The 21,136-nt window shown below is 42.1% G+C and overlaps 1 protein-coding gene across 1 annotated transcript in view; it reads right to left on the bottom strand.

Moving 5' to 3' along the window:
- Nucleotides 1-21,136, bottom strand: part of KIAA1549 (KIAA1549 ortholog) — a 120,993-nt gene that overhangs the window by 8,718 nt on the left and 91,139 nt on the right. The window contains exons 10-16 of the mRNA XM_044441160.1: nt 18,964-19,145; nt 10,446-10,648; nt 7,594-7,718; nt 4,115-4,320; nt 3,150-3,373; nt 1,893-2,037; nt 133-438 (exon numbers count right to left, since the gene is read on the bottom strand). Of these exons, the coding sequence (XP_044297095.1) occupies nt 133-438; nt 1,893-2,037; nt 3,150-3,373; nt 4,115-4,320; nt 7,594-7,718; nt 10,446-10,648; nt 18,964-19,145 (1,391 nt within the window). The remainder of the gene's footprint in view (nt 1-132; nt 439-1,892; nt 2,038-3,149; nt 3,374-4,114; nt 4,321-7,593; nt 7,719-10,445; nt 10,649-18,963; nt 19,146-21,136) is intronic.

The following is a 21,136-nucleotide window of genomic DNA, read 5'->3' as shown; positions in this document are numbered from 1 at the left end:
ACAAATCAAAATAAACAGATTAAACAACAGAGCATCACACAAGAAGTAACTATTGGCTTTCACAAGTTTTAAAACTGTTTTTTTAATTTTTTAAATGGAATTTTTTAAATGGTCACTAACTGGGCTGCTTACTGTATGCGCTGGGCCATATGGAGACCCCCACTGGCTGCTGGGGGTATCCCTCACTGCTCGAACAGGAGTGTTTGTTGGTTGTCCCCCCAAACCTCCGGGGTGCGTGACTGCAGCAGAACTGGATGCTTGGCTGCTGGGGGCCACCAGGGCAAAGGCATCATCCAGGAGCGAATGCATCGTCTGCCGAGCCTCTTCAATGGACGGCTGTGGAGGGATGTATGGAGCAGCGTGTGTGGGAAGGCCTGAGTACTTCCCCAGTTCAGTTGAAGAAGGTGTCTGAGGTTCTGCAGGAAGATCAGGATCAGACTATAAATGAAAGAAAGGAAGGAAGATGGTGGTATGAGGATGAAAGCATTTCCCAAGTGGCTCTTACATCAAAAGCTCCCACTATTTTCAATGTGGCTTTACTTGTTATGAGGTCGTCACTTCTGTTTGATAGATTACACACATTATGGATATGCATGTGGGTCATTCATGGCATCCCTCACTCCAGAGTGGATAGATAGTGATTTGCTGCATATTCTCGAAAGTATTATGACAAGGCACTGTAGACTAGCTATAAGCTCTTCACTAGCATTCTATCTGCATTTTGCACATTATACCCAAGTTCAAAAGAGCCATAATATTCATCTGCTATCTGCATTTTTTCTACACAGGAGATGAGGCTAAAAAGAGAAGAGTATGTGCTTTGTAGAGGAGATATCGAGGGAACTGAATGTACTCCTTGCTGTGGGCATTGAAATCATACAGAGAGCACCTCTTAATAACAACTCAAAACAACAATGAGCACACCTATCCAGGCATTCTAACTTTGACTCGCAGTCTGTGTGTGGCTGGGAACACATGCTGGCCCCACCTCAGGGTATCAGACTGCAGAAGCACTGTTTTGAGTTGGCATAGGTCTTACGTGAATCAAGTATTTTCTTTTGTTCCTCATTATACCTGCTGTCTGTCTAGATGGGCAGGACAGCCTTGTACTGGTCACCAAAAAGCTACGGGTTCAAGATGCTTATGCTGACCTACAAAGCAATGCACAGGTTAGCATCTGCATACCTGGTGGAATTATGGCAGCTGGCTTTTGTACCTGCTTGGATACTAAGGCCTAGTGCAGATGTCAACTTGATGGTACCATATCTTCCTAGAGTTTGATACCCACCTGGACAAGAGAGGGCATACCTGATATAGGCTCCCTGAATGTGGAACTCCCTCCCCTAGAATATACTGCTGGTGCCAAATCTTACAATCTTTTGGATCAACAAAGAGCTATTTGTTCATCCAGCCTTTTGACTGAATTTTGTTCCACTGCACAAGCCATTATTTATAAACACAGCATTATCCATGTTACTGTTCACCCATTTGATTCTTTCGTTTGCTGTTATTTGGTTTTATTAGTTGCACCCCAACTAATATAGTGTGCTCTATATTGGGCTCATTATCATAAAAGCAGGAAATATATTTCATAAGTAATGAAAGATGGAGCAGGACTACTCAGTATGATTGTGAATCCCAAGCAGCTGCATCAGCTACGGGGCCATGTGACCCTCCAGCTGTTTCTGGCCAGTAACTCCCATCAGCCCTACTGAGCAAAACCAATAGTAAACTATCATGAGATACACACTCTAGCAACCTCTGGAAGATGAGATGATCCGTATTCCTACTTTATCATGTGTTCCTGCAATACATTTGAACTAGAGTCGAAGGAAACCAAATGCCCATCTCCGCCTTATAAGCACATCACTTTCCAAATGGTTAAAACTTACAATATAGGCAGAGTTATTGACTCCTGGAGGCCTCTTGTATGTCCCGTCACTGTCAGTTGTGATTAGTCTGTCTTTGTCAGCATCCATTGGACTTCCATTCATCTGATGCCTCCGACGCTGCTTTGGAGAACGTTTGGCTCGGGAACTATAATAAAAATAAATAAAATACCAAACTGGTCTTGTTAAAATTTACAAGCACTAACAGATCTGGGACTGTGGGTCTTTCTGAGTTTTTCCAATGTTGTATATTTCTGAATGCTTGAGTTTGTAGAATGTGAACTGTAGAAAAGAAAAAAAATCTTTTTTTATTTGCCCAGGCCTTTCAGTTCTTTTATTGGTCTAGGTGCTCTATATTACGCCCACTCCACTGTTTACTGTTTTTCATGCTGTGTTTTATTGTTTTTATTTTAGCAAGCCTCTCTGAGACCTTTTGCTGCGGAGTTACCAATAAATAAAAAATAAATAGTAGGCACATTGCACATGGCCATTCCTACTGAAGATGAACAGCGTCCTTAATGGAATACTGTATTTTCTGACTGAATTGACCAGCAGCCTAGACCTAAGGGAATCAGGAAAATGCTTCATCCTTTGTTTCCAGTTTTATTTTTATCCTGCTGTTCTACCCAATGGTATTACAAATAGGTCATGCTAATAAAGTAACAATAGTCTAACAGAAGAAAGGGGCCAGAGTATGTTTGTTTGTTAGCGGGGAAAGAAACCTTAATGGAGGAAAATTTATCTGAAGACCCAGTGAAACACAACAGCCTTGACCTGTTTTCAAAAGACAAGGACAGCTGCAAGCCATCCACGTGACCATCACAGGAGATGGTGCTCCATGATCATCCACAGACTACCAAAAAGGCTCTGCTGGTGGTCACTGTCAACTAGAAAGAAGGGCACCAAAAGGTGGTCTCCAATTCGGGAATCTTAATGCTATGGGAGGCTTGCATGAAGGAAGCCCCTCTCAGATTAACTAAATATGCTGCTTAGATGTTTGAGATGTATTAAAAAGCAAAACAGAAACAAGCATGCTAAATGCTTTTACACCTCTAGATCAGTATCTCATGTCTTATGTTATGCCTGTACCTTTTCCCTTTTGCAAGTAAGGCTTCCTGCATTAATTAGCATCTTGTATGAGCTTCACAGAATAAATAACGCAGGAGTTCACACATTTCACATTATCAGAGAATTAATTCCTTTCCAAACTCTCTCTCTCACACATGCATACACCCCCAGCCTCCTCTCTCGCATCCTTACCTCTTCCTGGGCTCTATGAAAACAGTAGGCATATTGCCACCAGGGTCTAAAATCTTGTCTATCTGCATCTGTGCCTTGCGGTACATTCTTTGCTGCTCTTTGGTATCAATTATCACCATATCATCCACAATTGGAAACTCATAGTGTCCTTTGCGCTTGGCTCGAAGTCGGATCTTGTTGCGGTGATGCTCGATTTCAGATTTATGCCTCAGAGCTGTTTGGATCTTTCAAGGGGAAAAGTGAGAAGCATTAAATATGTTCTGGAATGCACAGTGAAAGAAATCCATCATGTAGAGAAGTATCACAAGAGAAATAGTGAACATACTTCCCACTTACACTTCCCAGTTATATCTCATTCTCCAGCTTGTAATTCACCCACAGACGTTCCAGGGAGAAGAATGATTACACACAGCATGATGATTAACACAGCAAGGGCAATTAAGAAAGAGCACAGAGTGCTGATAAAAATGCATGACAAACAGCAAATGCCAGATCCTGCAGGCTGCCATAAAAGCAGAGCCACAACGAACTCAGAGGGGACCTAGAGCACACTACCAGCTTACACGATAAAGTGCATGTAATGTGTGTGTGTGCATGGACATGCATGCATGTCCTTGCACACACATGTGAACAAGTTAAAACCAAGGTAGAGACATAGGCCAAATATTTCCGTTTTGACTGCATAGCAGTAAGAACTAGCCACACTTCGTGTTTGTTCGGTCTACACATCTCTGAGTGCAGCTAATTCTCCTGTGCCTTTTCATTGGGAGTGACTCCAAGGGAATACTGGAAACTGTGGTCCAAGGAGAGCACTAAACATTTGTTTTGTTGTTCTCTAGGGAATTTTGGGAACTGTATTTCTGTGAGAGTGGAAGAGGGAAAAATCTCTTAAACCACTTTGAGTCAGTAGTGTGCAATTTTAATCTACTTATCATGGCTGTGAAACATTTTACCAAACGGATTACCTCCTTATTAATTTTGTTGGTCTCTGCCACTCGATCAGAAAGTGGTTGCTTTTGTGCTGGAGGTGCCGCTATGGGCTGCATGGCAATCAACTGGATCTTGCTCGGGACCCTTCTGCTGACTTCTGAGGAGCGTGACATTCTGTCCACATGCTCAAAAATGGAGGCTGAAGAGTGTTGCTCTGTTCCATTACTGATATCTGGAGGGCCTGAATTACAAGTGCAGATAAAAAGGGAGAAAGCCTGCATTGGTTTGTTTTCTGTTTGTCAGTCAAGATCTATGGTATGTCACCTTTCTCAAAATCTTCTGGATCAAATAGTGTTTCATCATTTGAATGATATCATTTGAATGACTACGAAAACAGATGGCCATAATACCAACAGAAATGAGTAAAGCAGGACTCTGACTCATCACCGCCCAAACTTACACCGTTGGCCACATGTTCCAGCACCCAGGATGGGCTAGAGTGACAACTGGGCAGGCAAACCCTGCAGCCCACCCTTGCCATGGATCTAGTCTGAAGTCTCCAACAATTTCACTGTGGGCAGCAGTGAAAACAGCAGTGCTACATTTATCTAGTACCCAAGCACCAAAGCTCTCCGGATGGTTTGCAACATTTAAAACCTGGAAATACGTAGCATAAAACTAACAAACAAAAGTATAAATGTTTTAAACCATCAGCTGTAAATCCCAGGAGCCATTAACAAGTTCAGCATTTAATGTCAAATGCCTGGAAGTCGAGGAAAGTCTTAACCTGGTGCTAAAAAGAGGAGAATGCAGGCCACAGGAGAAAGTTCCATGACTGGGGCAGAGGGGCGGCTACCACTGAGAAGGTTCTCCCAATGCTTACCATCCTCCAAGCCTTCCTAGGAGAAGGCCCCTGGAGAAGAGCCTCGGATAACGCAGACTAAAACCTTTTTATTTACCCATTATTTTAAAAGCTGATTAGGTTTTTAATGTATGATTTTACTACTGGATGCTATGCTTTATTTTTTTCTTGTTTTTAATGTAAAACCATCCCAAGACAATAGTAGTTGGACAGTATATAAAAATCTTAAGTAAAGAGATAAAGAACACAGTATATAGCTAGATTTATGCCAGGAGAGGCACCAGGAAAGACTTTTAAGGCTTAAGTGAAAAGCACTATCTTCAGTTTGGCTCAAAACCATACAGGCAACCAGTGTAAGTGGGCCAGAAGTGGTATTATATATTCAGATCTTCCGGTCCCTGCAATTAATCCAGCTGCCACATTTGCACAAGCTACAGTTTCTAAGCCATCTCCGAAGACAGCCCCACCAGAGCACATGACAGCAATCTAACTTGGAATAACCACCGAGTATGAATTACAACTGGGAGTAAAGGCAGGGCTGCAATTATTAGCTGAAATGCCAATGCCAGTATGTTCTGAAGTAAGCCACGTGGCTGGTGAGAACCGAACCACATATGGTTTTGTGGGAAACACTGTTAAACAGGTAGAACCACATGAGGGTGCAGGTAATACAATCAATCCCATAGTCCAGCATCAGATCTAAAGAGAAGACCAAATGCGTAGGATCCAACATTCCCACCATCTGGCCTGTAAGCAGCAAGAACCACCCTGAGGGTGGAGCTAACTCCTTTTGGTTGGGAAGAGAGGAGAGGCATTCCATTTAGAACCAACATATTAGCATAAACCCTATTTACCTAATAGCTGGTATTCTAACTTTACTGGTGTCTTTTGTTAATGACTTCTGCAATACTCCTTTTTCTAATCACAAAGCCAGCCTAGCTAACCAGGTTTAACATAATAAAGATGGCAGTTAAAAGCCTCTTGTCTTGACCTGCTTGAAAGAGGATGGGGAAAGACTGGCCTCAGACTTACAGAAACATAAAATAGTGTTTCTTTAACAATAAACTACACATATTGTGATGAAGGAGGCAAAAACATTACTTGGAGAGGCTAATGGCAAAAGCAAATGCAAATGCAAGTAAAATTCATTTCCAGTCCTGCCAACCAGCAGGCAACCTTCACCCAAGATATAGTAACTAGCACCAAAACCAGAGGCAGGTGAGCAGGGAAGTCAGGGACAACAATGTCCACACTTACAGGTGAGAATGTATATCACTTAGGAGCAGACCAGGGGGAACAGCTCCCACTTAGGCCTACACCAGAAGCCACCAATCTCATATGATTGGCCCCAGGGAGCAGGAACACCACACACATTTGGTAAGGTGTTGGCCTCTGTAAGAGGGCTCTCTCGCCACTCAATTTTATCTGCACCACAACAACCCTGTGAGGTAGGTTAGGCTGAGAATGAGTGACTGCCTCAAGGCACTCAGCGAACGCCATGGCCAAGTAAGAACTAGAACCCAGATCTCCTGGGGCCCCAGTCCAACACTTTAACCACCACTCCACACTGAGAAAGCATCACAATACCAACCTTGGACACCGAAAGCCACACTACAAACTTTTGCTGTTAAGTCTCTCTCAGTGCATGCTTTAGAATTCACACATTCTTTTGCACACTTACCCACTCTATTTACTCCTGGCAGCATTCAGAAAAAAGATAAAAGCAGTGCATTATAATTCAGCAAACAATGACAAAAGAAAGAGCCAGAGCCTGCTGAAAATTATTCTGGCATACCTATTCCTAAATGTTAAAAACTGGGAGTTTATTTAATTTATTTATTTATTTAAAACATTTGTATGCCGCCCTATCGTGCCATAGCACCTCTGGGCAGCTCATAATTACAGGAAAAAAACACAGCAAGTTGATTCAAATGTTTCAGAAATGTACATGGCATGGGTCTTTTATGAGTGTATCTCCACTGCAGAATGAATGCGGAGGACTGCATGCTTCTGTGCCAGAATGTTTTATCCTGACATGAGGGAATTTCCCACGTAGAGCTGCTTTTAAATGTGAGCTCTACCACCTGTATCCTTGGGGAAGGTATGACATGTTTGTTTTGCTGAAGGTCCAAATCCGATATGGGATGAAATTCACACAATTCTTCAGACATCTCAGTTTTAATATCACAATTGTTCCACTAACTGGCACAGTCAAATACAATGTTTCTTGGGGCCCGCTCAGTAGGAACATTAGCTAAATGACAGAAATTGCTCTGGTTTAATAGAAGGCAATTATATTTGGGTTGCACTGTAGTATCTGCTGAATGCCTCCCCAATTTTAGTCTTTGATCCAAGACCTTCCATCACTATCCGCTGATATGAGCAAGTTGCAGCCATAAACCTGAAATTATTGAGGATGCCAAAGCAGATTATATATGGATTCCATGCAGATTGTACATTCTTTCATGTGTGCGAAACTTGTACAAGCTGTGACACTTTAAGGCAAGGGCCACATGAATCTATTACAAGCTGTATCTAGCTAAAATTATCCAGTAGTTTCCATCTTCTTGGCCCACCTGTGTTATTTGTGAAAAGACATGGGTATAAATTCTTCACATTATGAAAGCTGTAGCATAAAAGGATGTAACGTACCAGACCTGCCGACTCTGTGAGGTTTGACCTCATTCACAGCTGTCTGTGTTCGAGTCATTTCTTCTCCTGTTTCTCGACCACTTGATTGGTCACTTGCAGTGGAGTCAGCATCCGAGGGGGAAACTCTGCAGGTACAAAAACCCGGGAGAAATTAAAAATAAACCATGGCATAGCATTTATTTTTTGCTGGGAACAATCCTATGGACCTTAACAGATACAGAACAATTCAGATTCCCAGTTCTGAGCTTGGAGGCAGCATTCTGACTTCAGAGCTGGGAATTGGACGGGCAACGCTGCTGCTTGGAAAGGGAGAACAAGAAGCATTTGGGGCATCAAGGACAGGAGGAAACTGAAGTATCCTGGATCCACTTCATCCTCCTCCCCTCTCCCTCTGAGATCTGCTACGGGATGACAAAAAAGCAGTGGGGAAGCAGAGGGTTATTTCAACTCCACAGAATTACATCCTTAGTGACCGAACTAAGGTGGCTGTTAGTGTTTCCAGGCATCTTCTCATTCAGGTGTGCTGACCAGATCCAAATTTGCTTCATTCAAGCTGCCTTATTGCAACCACTGCCTTCAGCCCACGCCCGGAGGATACTTGTAGAGGTGTACCAGACGGCACATCAAATATTTACTTATTTGATCTACACCCTGACTTTTTATTAAAAAAACTCATTTACATAATAATTCTTCTTGCTATGCTATCCCCATAACAACTCTGTGAGGTAGGTTAGGCTGAGAGTCTTTGGCTGGCTCAAAGTCACCTAGGACCAAAACCCAGATTGTCTGAGTCCCAGTTCCATGCTCTTAACCACAACACCACACTGGCCACAATGTCTTTCCCTCTGAACAAACCTTCCTTTGTTCTGCCATCCATTCAATAACATGTAATAGTTCACTGAATTATTAGCAATAGCTTCAGGACAGATAAAGGGAAGTACTGCTTCTTTTACACATAATTAAGGCACAGAATTCACAGAAGCAAGATACTATTATGAGAAAAATCATGGCAGAGATGGTTGATTGCCATTCACGGACATGAAAAAGAAGGCCTGGAGAATCTTCAGTGCCTTTCCAACACCAAGCTAAGACCTTTTTATTATTTCCCAGGAGTTTTAATGTCTGCAGTCATTTGGCATAGGGAGAACTGTAATTTATTTATTCCTCTCCTTAGTGATTTCTAATTGGTTTAATGCTCTGCTCTTTGTTCTTTGAAGCAGACTTTTGACTCTATACTCATGTTTTATTCGCTGCATTGTACTCTATTTTTACTCTGAGATTATTTTAGCTTCTTCTTGTTTGCATCATGAAAGCCACCCTCCTAACTTCTGTTAGTTAGTAATGAAATTGTACATCATATGAGAGCCAGTATGTCACAGTATTTAAGAATGGAGGACTGGGACTCAGGAGATCTGGGTTCCAGTCCCCACTCAGCTCACCAGGTTAGGACCAGTCACAAACTCTCAGCCCAGCTTACCCCACAGGGATGTTGCTTTGAGGATAAGATTGTTGTGAGGATAAGATTGAAAGGAGAACTACAGAAACTATCTTGAGTTCCTTGAAAGGGGAAAAACAGGATATGTATATGATAAATAAACAAACTGGAACCTCCATAGTCAGAGGCACTGTACCACTGTACCATATCTTAGCTCCCCACATTCACACAAAGACCTATGTGCCCCTTCACTGACATTCCTCAGTTATGTGCAGGCACACTTTTGTAGACTTCATGCTCAATGCAACGGCATGGGAGGAAATGCTTACCTGGCATGCGAAGTCTGCAGTGTGGCTAGAAAGCAAGGCGGTGCTTCCCTTTAAGTGGGTGAAGGGAACAAAAGCTTTTTTTGGCTACTCTTATGTTCCCTAAAAGTAATGCAAGAAGTGTGTGGAGCTGAGATAAGCCTCAGAGATGAGGCTGAGAACTTCAAGCCTGGTGGCCAAATCTGACCTTGGGGTTTCAGTCTGGCCCTATAGAGTTCCCCAGATGGCCATGCCCCTCTTCCCAAGCCCCAAATGCTTTCCCGTAGCTAATAATTATTTGGTGGGTTTATGCAGCCTTTTCTCCATTCTAAAAGGTGAAACCCCACTCCCAAGTTACTAGCAGTAAGAGCTTTAGGGAGCAATGCTATGGAATCTAGATAGCATCGAAGGAGTCTTAGGCATTTCAGATTCCCCAATCCAAGGCCAGAGACAATGGTCCAACCTCAGTCAGTTCCAGCCTTACAACAATGCTGTGAGGTAGGTCAGGCTGAGAGGTCATGACTGGCCCAACATCACTTGGTGGGCTTTATGGCCATGTGGAGATTAGAACTTGGATTTCCCAGGTCCCCTGGAAGACCAGCATCTAACCACTGCACAGCAGGTTGGCATTTCTGGATTCCAACCCCATGTGTTTGCCTTTGGCTTGCCCATCACTAGAATGTGATCCCTAAGACCAAAATTGAATTTGGTCCTTGGGCTGAAAGAGATTCTCCACCCTTGACAGAAGAGGCTAGCCAATTAGGGAAGAGCAAATGTAAGATGAAGGGATTTTAAATGCAGTGATGTATTATATTTTTCCGTTTAGTCATCATGTTATACATCAGAAAGTTCAGCTGCACAATTAAATCATATTAACAACACTTCATATGCTGGTTCAACCCACACTTCTAAATGGAAAAATTTCCACAATTAATAAGCCCAGCAAGAGAACCTAAAAAAGAACTAGACACAAATCCTTGTGGATTAATGTAAAAGGAAAGTCCCTGAGCAAATACTATTCAAGCCGAGAAAAACCCTTATATAGCAAAATAATCCTCCGTAACTAATTAACTTTAATCTGTGCCAAGCAATTTCTCATCATCTGAACTGACCTCCCTCTGTGTCGGACATTCTTGGATGGCTTTGAAGAAAGCTTGGTCTTGGGGCTCGGCAGGTCACCATTTTCAGAAGGGGTAGTGTCCTTAATTGGTCCCGGGAGAGGAGTTGGCTCATGTATGATCAGGATGTCATCCTTGTTGTGCTGGCCTAAATGTTGCTTTGCAAAATCAAAACCCTTCACACTGGGAGCTTGTAACTATGTTGTCAAAAAATGAAGAAAGGGAAGACAAAGCAATCATGAATGACATGTTAAGAATGCAAATCTGGCAGATGAATCCAAATATTTGCAGAATACCAAAATAACATGGAAAAAGAAAAAAGATACATGAACTACTGGAAAAAAAGTGAAAGCATGAATATCATCTTTTACAACAATGTGGTAAAATAACAGGAACAGTTCTGCACAGTCAAGAGCTACGTACATTAAGTCCTGATTTTTGTTGCTCAAAGTTAATTATTTTCCATGATTGCTGTCCAAAATTAGTGGACGCTTCCAAACAAAGGTCCCCTAGTTCTGCCAGTCAGAAGGAATTATGCGCTATTCAGTCTGTTTTTCCTTAACAGATCATCCACAGGAAGACAAAGGACAGAAGGGAAAACATCACTGACTTACAAATAAAAGACAACGATGACAAGACAACCTGTACAATTCCATGAATAAGGCACAAGCTAATCTGAAAATATCCTGAATCTCTTTATGAAGATACTAAACTACATGTGACAATTCATACAACAAAGACAATTTATACAGTAAAGGACACAACCCACCCCAAAATACCGAATGTACTAGTACGCCTGATATGTCTACAGTAGCCTTCCTCAACCTGGTACCTGCCACAGCTGTTGGACTACAAGTCCCATAATTCCCAAACAGCCATTGGCCATCTGGTGGGGGTCAGAATGGAGTCCTAAAAATATTATCATGCAAACATGTGTACAGCATTCCCAATTAACTGATTCTATTTGCTACATTTATGAAAAATAGCACGCATACTTCAGTCAAACAACATTAAACACACCCAGCCATCTTGATGCTGTCACCACAGCTAAACAAGTTGGTACCAGCAAACTAATGCTACTGCACAACAGGTTGGAGAAAGTGTCACTCTCAAACCTGAACCAGTAGATGGAGATAAACAGCTTTGAAGGGAAAGACACATTCTGTCTATTTGCCATTGTATTATATATAGGCAGTTAATAACATCATGCTTTCAGGTCAGCTGTTGGAACACCAGCAGGCCTGGCATCAAAATGGAGCAGTGTATCTGCATCTCTTAACACAACTTTTCCCAAACTCTCCAGATGTTTCGGACTTTATAAGACTTAGCCACTTTAATGGTCTAATGGCCTGAAATTCCAGGAACTGTAGTTCAAACCATCTGGAGAGCACTAGATGGGGGAAGGCTATTTTAACAGGAGTACTCCTATTCCAGGTCCCAACCTGCTAGGCACACATTCCTCCAGAATACAGTAAGACAGGCTGGGGAACACCAGCAAACAGGCCAGCCTTAGCTCACCAGGCAGATCCGTCTGACCTGCATGGTCCAAGTGAGTTCCCCTACTAAAGGCTAATGGGGGGAGAAGTCTCTGTTGCTATCTCCATTCAGCAATGAGAGATAATAGGCAGGATTCCTTTGTTTTGACCACCTCACTTCCTCCCTAATGTGGGAAGGTGTGGGGTATCTGACTTAAGTGTTGGCTGGAGGAGCACTCCACCAGCCAGTGCCTTGGCTGGGAACCAGCTGCGTCGGTTTTGCCCAGCAGTGAAAGATTGGGTGCCCTGAAGTTGGGTCCCTGCCCAAAGCCATGGCTCTAAACAACACTGGGTTCTGGGTCTGCACCCAGATGTTATTCAGCCCATTGAGTCATCAGCAGAGAAACATTTGGCTCCCAAGAAAGTGACAGTCCACCTTTGTTATAACCTTTCTGAGACTCAAGGAAGCCAGATCACTTTTGCATTCTGTTTTCTAGCTTTCTCTTCTGACAATGAGTGTCCTCTGTGCTTATTGGACTGCTTCATAGGCAGGGTGGGGGCTCTTACGTTTCATTTCGTTTTGTTTTAATTTCCTCCCATTGTGAAATCCATCAAAGCATGCCAATAGCTCTCTGCTGTTTTCTAGTGGCTTGCTCCAATTCCAATCCTACTGACATGGGGAATGGAGCTTGGTAGTAGCAGGACCAATTAATGCCACTTTTTTCTTTTCCCACCCTTTACATTCAAGCCACTTTCCAAATGTGCGTTTTCCAAAAGTGACTTTCTAAATCACTTTTTCCAAAAGTGCACCAGCAATTTTCTGGTGAAAACTGATTCAAGCTATCTTCTTTCCTTCATGCAGTTTTGATAATTAATAATTTTGATAATTATGTACTGATAAAATTAACCTAACATGAAAAAGACTGTATAATGGACTAAAACCAGAGTAGTTTGAAATCCAAATTGAGCCACAAAGCTTAAAGGGTCAATCATCAGCTTTCACCAAACTTCCCTCACAAGGTTGTTGTGAAGATAAATAGAATAGAACCTTAAGCTGTTTAAAAGAAAGACACAATAAATCTGCAACAAACAGAATATTCAGATCATGACATACTATCTGATTTTCACTATAATTTTCAAATATGTTGCTTTCAAGGTGGTTCATAGATTCTCCCTACTTCTCAATTCCCTCCACTTTGATCCATTTTCAACCTTCATTTTTCGTTATCTATTGGTTTTCCTCATCACAGGCAATTTCTTCTGCATCACCTTCCACAAATTATGATTGTATTGGTGTTCCTTGCACTGTGTGGAATTGAAGCATTCAGGAGGAAAATATGTAAAAAAGCTTAGCCTTCTCTTAAAATCATGATAATCTGGAAACCCGCAGACTCTGTCCACACAGGCACCAGAGTCAGGGAAAACACAAGCATGGTTAGATCATCTTGTATGTCATGAAGGGTCTGCAGGATGTGTAGGACCTAGAGCAGCTACCCTTACATACAATTCTTCACTGTGGATTATGTAAGCACCTGCATGTGTAGAGATGGGCCCACGTAGTATACCTGATGCTGAAGGCATGGCCAGGAAGGCAACCTACGCAAGAACAGTGTGTGAAGGGAGCTTTGGGGTCTTTTCCCAAGACTGGAATACTTCATGGCCTAGGTGATATATTACGTATTTGAAAAGGGCAACCAAAATGATCAAGGGGCTGAAAAACCTCCCTTGTGAGGAAAGGTTACAATGCCTAGGACTGTTCAGCTTAGGAAAAAAGTAAAACCGGTAGTAGTGTACAAAATTCTCCATGGTATGGAGAATGTGAATAGGGAGATATTTTCTCCATTTCTTGTGACGCTTGACCCCAAAGGGATCACTCCATGAAGCTGAGTGGCAGGAGATTCAGAACAGATAAAAGGAAGGAGTGCTTCATACAGGGCATACTTAAAGTATGGAATTCAGCTTCGCATGATGTAGTGAGAGCACCTACTTTAGATGGATTTCAAAGGGGATTGGACAAAATCCTGGAGGATAATGCTAGTAATCCTGATGCTTCCACACTGCCTCCAGTACTAGAAGCAGGATGCCTACATGTTCCAGTTCCTGGGTAAGAAAGGTGTGAGGACACACTCCTGTCCTGCCTCTGCCCTTCCCATGGGGCAGTTGAGTAGCCAGAGTGTGAACAGAATGCCGGACAAGATATTTTTGGTATTTTAGCTGCACCCGGATTGCCCTGCCCCTGCCCCTGCGCTTTCCCCCCATCCATCTGTGAAATGCATCTCTAAGAGCATCTTGGAAACTGAATTCAATCCTTCAGCTGAAAGAGGTTCCCCAGCTCTGTCCTACAGGATGCAGTAATGATGTCCAACTAGTCTTTCTGTGTAGTGAAATAGGTACAGAATGTACCACTGACTTTCTCCTTAGGGAATGATGAACAAACTTGCTGCCTCACTGTAATTTTTCCGGTATTAAGCAACAATTGCAGGAAACAAAGCTGCATAGAGCAGGATATGAGCCTTAGGCTTGCTGCTAAAGCATGATTAAGCATTGTGTGTGAACACAGTCAATTTATTGACAGCCAGTATGAACTAATTTACTTTTTTGTCTGCATACATGTTAGTGTTGGTATGTATCTCTCTACAGTGCCACCCTCTCTCTCCATGTACAGAATCTGCTCTGTTCTGTTTAAAGACATTGACAAGCCACATTGCTTAATGAGTAAGGGCCTATATTTGATCCCAGGAATAATAATATTTCAGCTCTGGCAGCTAATCTCTGAGCAGCTCTGGAGATCCTGTAAAAATGTCTTGGTGAATTATGACATGGCAAAAATGCTAGTGTACACAGTTCTGGAAAACTAGTGGTGGTGGCAAATGGGAAACACGCACAGGTATTTTGCTGTGTGCTTTTAAAAGGGAGAGATGCTTTGAGTACTTAAAAAAAAGCTAAAGGGAATTAACAACCAATATGGAAAGCATTTGTTCAGAAATGACTTCAGTTCAGAGTCAATGAGAAGTTGGTAACTGAGTTTATATCCCAGTCTGATCTTCAAAGGGTAGTAATAGGTGCATGATGCAATCTTTCAAGGGAACAAACAGAATGATCAGGAATTAATAAATAGCAGACGGGTTGAATCCTTGCATTTCTTCGTGCACCTGCAAAGAAGGGCCTTTGCCAACAGCAAGATGATTCCTTGGTTAAGATTAAAAATACATTATTTACAGTGCCATCCATGCAAGTATGCTCAAACATAAATTCTACTGAGTCCAGCTGGCCTCCTGCCACGGTAATGTGTATAACATGTCAACCTTATGTATTCACAGTGTTTTTTTCACTTTGTGTCCAGTATACCTTAATATACAGTGCACACACTGTACTTTCATTGTTTGCATATTTGCGCAGTTTAAAAACCAAAACTATACTCACAACTCATACATCAGTTATATAAACATAACAGGTGAAAAGTTATATGATTTTGAAGGCCATGTTTCATTTATTTTTGAACTGTTCACTGTTAAAGAGTAGAGTGTGTCCTTGAAAGTGAATGTCAGTTCATTTTAAAAAACAAACAAATAAACCTTTCTTACTTGTTCCCAAATCGTTAGCATTTTAATTGTGAGTTCAAATAATTTCCTACAAATGTGAGAGTTAGAAAAAGACAGAATTCTAATAAGTACCTAAGTCTAAACCTAGGGCCATGGGTTGATTAGTCCTGATCCAAAGACATATTTGCATTTCAGCAGAATATTTCTCAAACATTGGGATGGAGCTACTCCAGGTAAGAAAATCATGCTAATTGCTTTGAAAGCTAAGGAATTCAGTTTTTGTTCAGGTGTGCACTCACACACATCCCTACTGCTGTTTAAAATATCTACTTAATTAAGCAAACACTGAACCTGCTGGCTGAAGATGGGAAATACCAGAAGTTGTGTCACTTACAAATGTTGGTATTGAATGCGTCTTATTTCTCAAGGAAATGGAATATTTACTTCTGTGACAGTGCTCGTCACATCAACAGGAGATATGGGGACTTGCAGAGTAGGTTAGTAATATTTTGCATGTCTTTATGTAACTCTTCTGCTAAAAACGCTGCCTCGCAGAGACTAATCAGTGATGCAGCCACTGGAGCAAAAAGGACTAAGATTCATCCTTGTTGCAATATACCCAGGTTAGAAATTCACAACTAGTTTTTATTATGCCTACAAATAGATTTCAAAACATTTTGATTCATCACCCTGAATCTTCTCCACATATGTGATGAAAGCAATGAAATACTCTGTTAACTTCTCTCTGAAAGGTCTCTCTTTGGAAAGTGGAATAATCCTTGTAAAGCAACTGCTCCTGGATTGTCACACCTGGTCTTCTCAATAGTCCATTCACGTGGGCAGCAGTGACTTTATGTGGGGCAGAGGGATGCCTCTTATGTGTCTGCCTGCACTGCTTTAACTTCTTACTAAGGTGCACTGGCAGTGAACAGGGACAGACCCACAGAAACAGGAGCAGCAAGAGCTGATCTCCCCACACCCTCCCAAACATTTAGGATAGAAGAGGAGCACATCTAGTGCAAGGGACAGGTATGTGGACGCTGCTCTCAGTCTGCTTTCTGCAGTCTCATGACAATTTACTAACCAAAGTATAGCAGAAAGAAACTGCACGATGTAGCAGTAAACCAGCACTGTGGAAGCAAAGCAGTCTGCTGGTGCACTGTTTCATAGCGTTCACATGAGGACTGCCATCGGCCAATGTGCTGAACAGCCCAGCACAGGGACTAATATGCTGCTCCCCTTTCCTAGGAGGCTTCCAGGCACAAGATATGGAAAGATGGTGGCTGATCCCTCTGTTAGAAGGAAGGACAACTGCAAGGTCTCATATACATTATCTGCGATCCAACAACATGCTGGTCACTAATGGCATACAGCAATCGCTCCCCAATCAACGTAACTAGCAAGCATTAGTACCTGAAGACACTGTCTTATAGGCCACTTTTGTCTTCCTTTTTCTTGCGGCCTTAAAAGGTTGCAGCAAAAGAGGCAAGAAGAGCTCTAAGCACTACACGGCACTGCACTATCATTTGGGTGTCCCAACACAGAGAGCTCCCATGTCCTTTATTTGTCCTATCTTCAGATGCCTTGGAAGGCCAAAGCAAGCCAAGAGAGCAGAGAATTGGTCCTCGGACCAAAAGAGGGCAAGAGAAGTACAACAGCTGTTGAATAATTTGGGTCCTCCTGGATTAGTCCAAGCAATAGAAAACTTACTATACTAAGTCATTTTTATCTAATGTGAATGTTACAGGATAGACACTATGCTTCTAATTATCTTTAATAATATGATGGGCAGTTAGGTCTCTCCTAAAAGTGATTCAATTAGTGTGTAATACTGCCCATTCTAAAGACCACAAGAAATCTCTATATGTTTATCAAAAGGTTATTAAAATGGAGAACTTCTGTAGACTCACTAATGAAAAAAGAAAAGAATATGCAGCATTCTATACCATGAACAAGCAAAGGCATTCTACAGCAAAATGAAAAACGAAGCAAGCTGAGTCAACTATTTCTGGGAAAGATGAGAAGGATTTTGCTGCATAAAAAGCCTTTAGCAGCTAAAGAATTTAACCGAAAATAGAAAACTATTCTAGTGGAATCCAAATCTCATGGACCCTGTGATGGCACAGTGCTTTGGGGATCAGCCTGGAATTCACTTTGGACACTACCGATAATTCCAGGAAAAGTGCAAGTGCATTTTCCTTTCTGCGTTTGAGTCAGGGAACAATGTTGATGTCTCCTAATGGGAAAAATGTGCAAGCCTCTGCTTTGGACACTGATGACACATATGAGGATAGGACATGTTTGATGTAACTCTCAAAGTCAGCTGCTGAGGAACATGAACGGCAGCATGCAATTGCCACTGTGGGGACAGAATGCTGGACTAGGTGGGCCTCTGGTCTGATCCAACATGACTCTTCCGTCTGTGGTGGGCAGAAGATTGATCTGGATCTAGCACAGGTCTGGGTTACTCCAGAAGACTGGCAAGGGTTTCTGACACCCAGATGTTTAATGGTAGCAGCAATAAATAGGGTATTAGGCTACTGAAATTAAGAAAATCATGTGGCAACCTTTTCATGGGAAAGGACTGTGAGTTCATTTCAGTTCTGGTGCTCAAAACAAAACAAAGAAACAAAGATTTCACTAATTCTAACTGCATGCCTTCTGCGCTCAGCTCTGGTTGGTGGATCTCATGGTTCTCAAGCCTGAAATCTGCCCACTCCAAATTATGTTAAAGTTTCTTTGGCACATCACTAACTGCTAAATTTCCACTGGAAGCATACGTCCACTGGCTTATGGGATTCAAAATTGCATTTTAATGCATACAAAACATGCAGGCTACCCAATGCAGTAAATCTGCTTCTTAAAGCTAAGTACACTAGGACCATTATACATGGTGCATCTATGATGTAATTGTAGGTGCGTGTTTAAAGAAAAAACCTCCTCTACAACTCCCCACCTAGCCAGCCATGCTGGCTCATGCTGGAAATGGTTGGCACTTATTCTGTCTAAACACGCTCAGGATTTTTAAAAAGTAAAAAATTACTTTTTAAAAAAGTGTCTAAAACACTTCAAACATTACTTGGTAACTTTTTGCGAGGCAGGGGGATTGGTACATAGAATTTAAATCCTACTGCCATCTTCCCCAGGTGGAATTCTGCATTTAACTCTTAACACAGCCAGAGTAAAAACAAACAACATAAGTGTCAGAAGCTCATCTAAAGCAATAGTTGTTGAGGATTTGGTTTTGCTATTTGGTCTCAACAACCAAGAAGGAGTTGCCAGTAAGATATTCTGACGGGGCACAACCACAAATGCTGCCTATCGCTCTCATCTTTCCCATTATTAATAAAGGCCACTGAAAGTATGGTATACAACAGAAAATGTCTACAAAATAGCAGTTCGTGACCACATATAATAAAAATGGTACCGAGGTCACTTGTTGGAGAATCTGGTTTCGACACTGCAGAACCTTTCCACTCACCCCAACCCCATTACCTTCTGTCGTTGCTGAATGTTGTTCATAGTGTCTGGCTGAAATTCCAGTTTGTCTGTTCGGCAAAGTTTCCAGTATAAAATGATGATAATAAGCAGCACCACAGCCACTGGGACTGCAACACCAACAATAATCCAAAGATTGTTCTGTGACTCTGGAGGGGATTCTTTGACTCTGTCCACAGCTGCAAATGGAGTTGGGGAAGAATTAGAGTTTTACCCAGGACAGCTGGAATGTATTAATGTTCTGGCAATCTTTAATTGTAAGACCTCCTAATTCATAAAGCAGCCTTTCCCAACCTGTTACCCTACAGATGTGATGAACTGCGATTCTTATCAGTCATTGGCCATCTTGTTGCTGCCACTGGGGTGAAAGGAGTTGAAGTCCATTATGGCTGGAGGATGCCAAGTTGAGGAAGATGTTTTAATGTATGCTTATAGGAAAAAGTAGTGTAGTTTGGGCCCCCGTCCTCACACAGACTCTGTGTGGAATATATGACCATCAGAGCAGCAGGAAGACCTGCACATATTAACTCCACACTTCAGTCAACTTTCTCTCATTTGGCCAAAGATGAGAACAGACGCTACACAACGGCCCTATTTGAATGGTCCTGCACAATGGAGGAATGGCTCCTGCACCATGAAGCCTCAGAGGTAACTTCATACATCAAATGCCTGCATTCACAATCAATATTTTAGGTACCATCAGGGTTCCCAATGATGAGTATGGTTCCCCTCCATACGTCCATTTCCCTCCTTTCCAAGGCTGTTTTCCAACCTCAGGGAGGCAGCTGGCATGGAATTTCCTGGGCTGGCCACAAGGGCTGTGCAGGTTCAGCATTTGGACTCCCAGGCTTGAGGTCAGAAGACCAAGGGTTCTTGGTCTCTTATGTGCTTAAATGATTTCTTCAAAATGAATTTCATTTTGTTCTCCATCTCTCTTAACTTTCTGAAGATTTTTTTCAAAATGAAAGAAATGTCAATGCCAAATAATATAATTTGATAAAAATATAAAAAGTTAAGATTGTTCTATATTAACACATCGTAACACTTCTAAAACATTGAATAAGGCAAATATATTAATAAATAAGCAGACTGCAACAAGCTTAAGGGCTTACTTGCATTACCCATCGTTACTCATACAAACTAGGATTTGGGAGAGTTAAAAACCATGCAAGACAAATCCTTCACAATTTTATAAAATAAACATGTATTTATGAACAATAATCTCACTGCATTAATACAGAAAATCTTTTACTGCCTTTAAAGAAAAATAAAGGCAGTTATTAATACCCGTAAATCCTTAAAGTGTTATCATCCTGGTGTTATCTGTCAGCAATTGAAGCATAATCATCTCTCAGCAATACTCTGCTTGGAGAAGCTGTGCAGTCCCAGGGGTGCAGTCCCCCTGAATACCCACAGAGGTGCCTCACTTTTTCTGCAGTGCAAAATGAATAAGGGCATGATCCACAGTTCTGCTACATCATGCGGAACATGCAATTACCAGGGATGTGTTCAAGTTCTTTACTCCAAGTCAGATCTCAAGTCTTTACTTTCAAGTCCAAATCGAGTCTCAAGAAATTTTCAAGTTGTGTCTCAAGTCTCTTCTCAATCTCAAGAGCCAACTTCAACCGAAAAAAGGGAGGTGGAGGTGGCGGTGTGTGTGGGAGAGCTGTAAATGCCCCCCAATGTTCCCACCTGCCCTTCTCTCAGTGATTCACTGAAATCCTTTACTGCAACCCTGATTTAAATGAACAGATAAAACCCCTATCCTGCCCCTGCCCCTTGAGTCTCCTTCCCTCCCACCACCTCCCTCATGCCAAAAAGAAGAGCAGCAGCCTTGCCTTCCCTCTTCTGCAACCTCCTCCTCCCTATGCTGCCCTTGCCTCCTTGAAACTCCCTCTCAGCACCTCTGCTGTCTTCATGCCTGCCTTCCAGAACAACCTCCAGTGACTAGTTCATAAAACTGTAGAAATCTCAAGTTGAGTTACTTGCTCATTGCTCCCAAGTCAGTGCTGATGTCACCTGAGAGTTGCTATGAATGAGTTGTTTTGCTCTCTCCTGCCAGGAGAACCAGCTAAAAGAGCTTTGAAACTTATAACTGGTGTCTGAGTTTTCCTGTTTCTGTCCTTCCATTCAATGCCTTTTCATTTTGTGCCATGTCTTTTAGATAGTA

The sequence above is a fragment of the Varanus komodoensis genome, unplaced genomic scaffold (genome assembly GCF_004798865.1).
Source record: "Varanus komodoensis strain SLA01 unplaced genomic scaffold, ASM479886v1 scaffold39, whole genome shotgun sequence".
Lineage (NCBI taxonomy): Eukaryota > Metazoa > Chordata > Lepidosauria > Squamata > Varanidae > Varanus > Varanus komodoensis.
The sequence above is the reverse complement of the archived record's forward strand: the minus strand, read 5'-3'. Positions and strand labels throughout refer to the sequence as shown.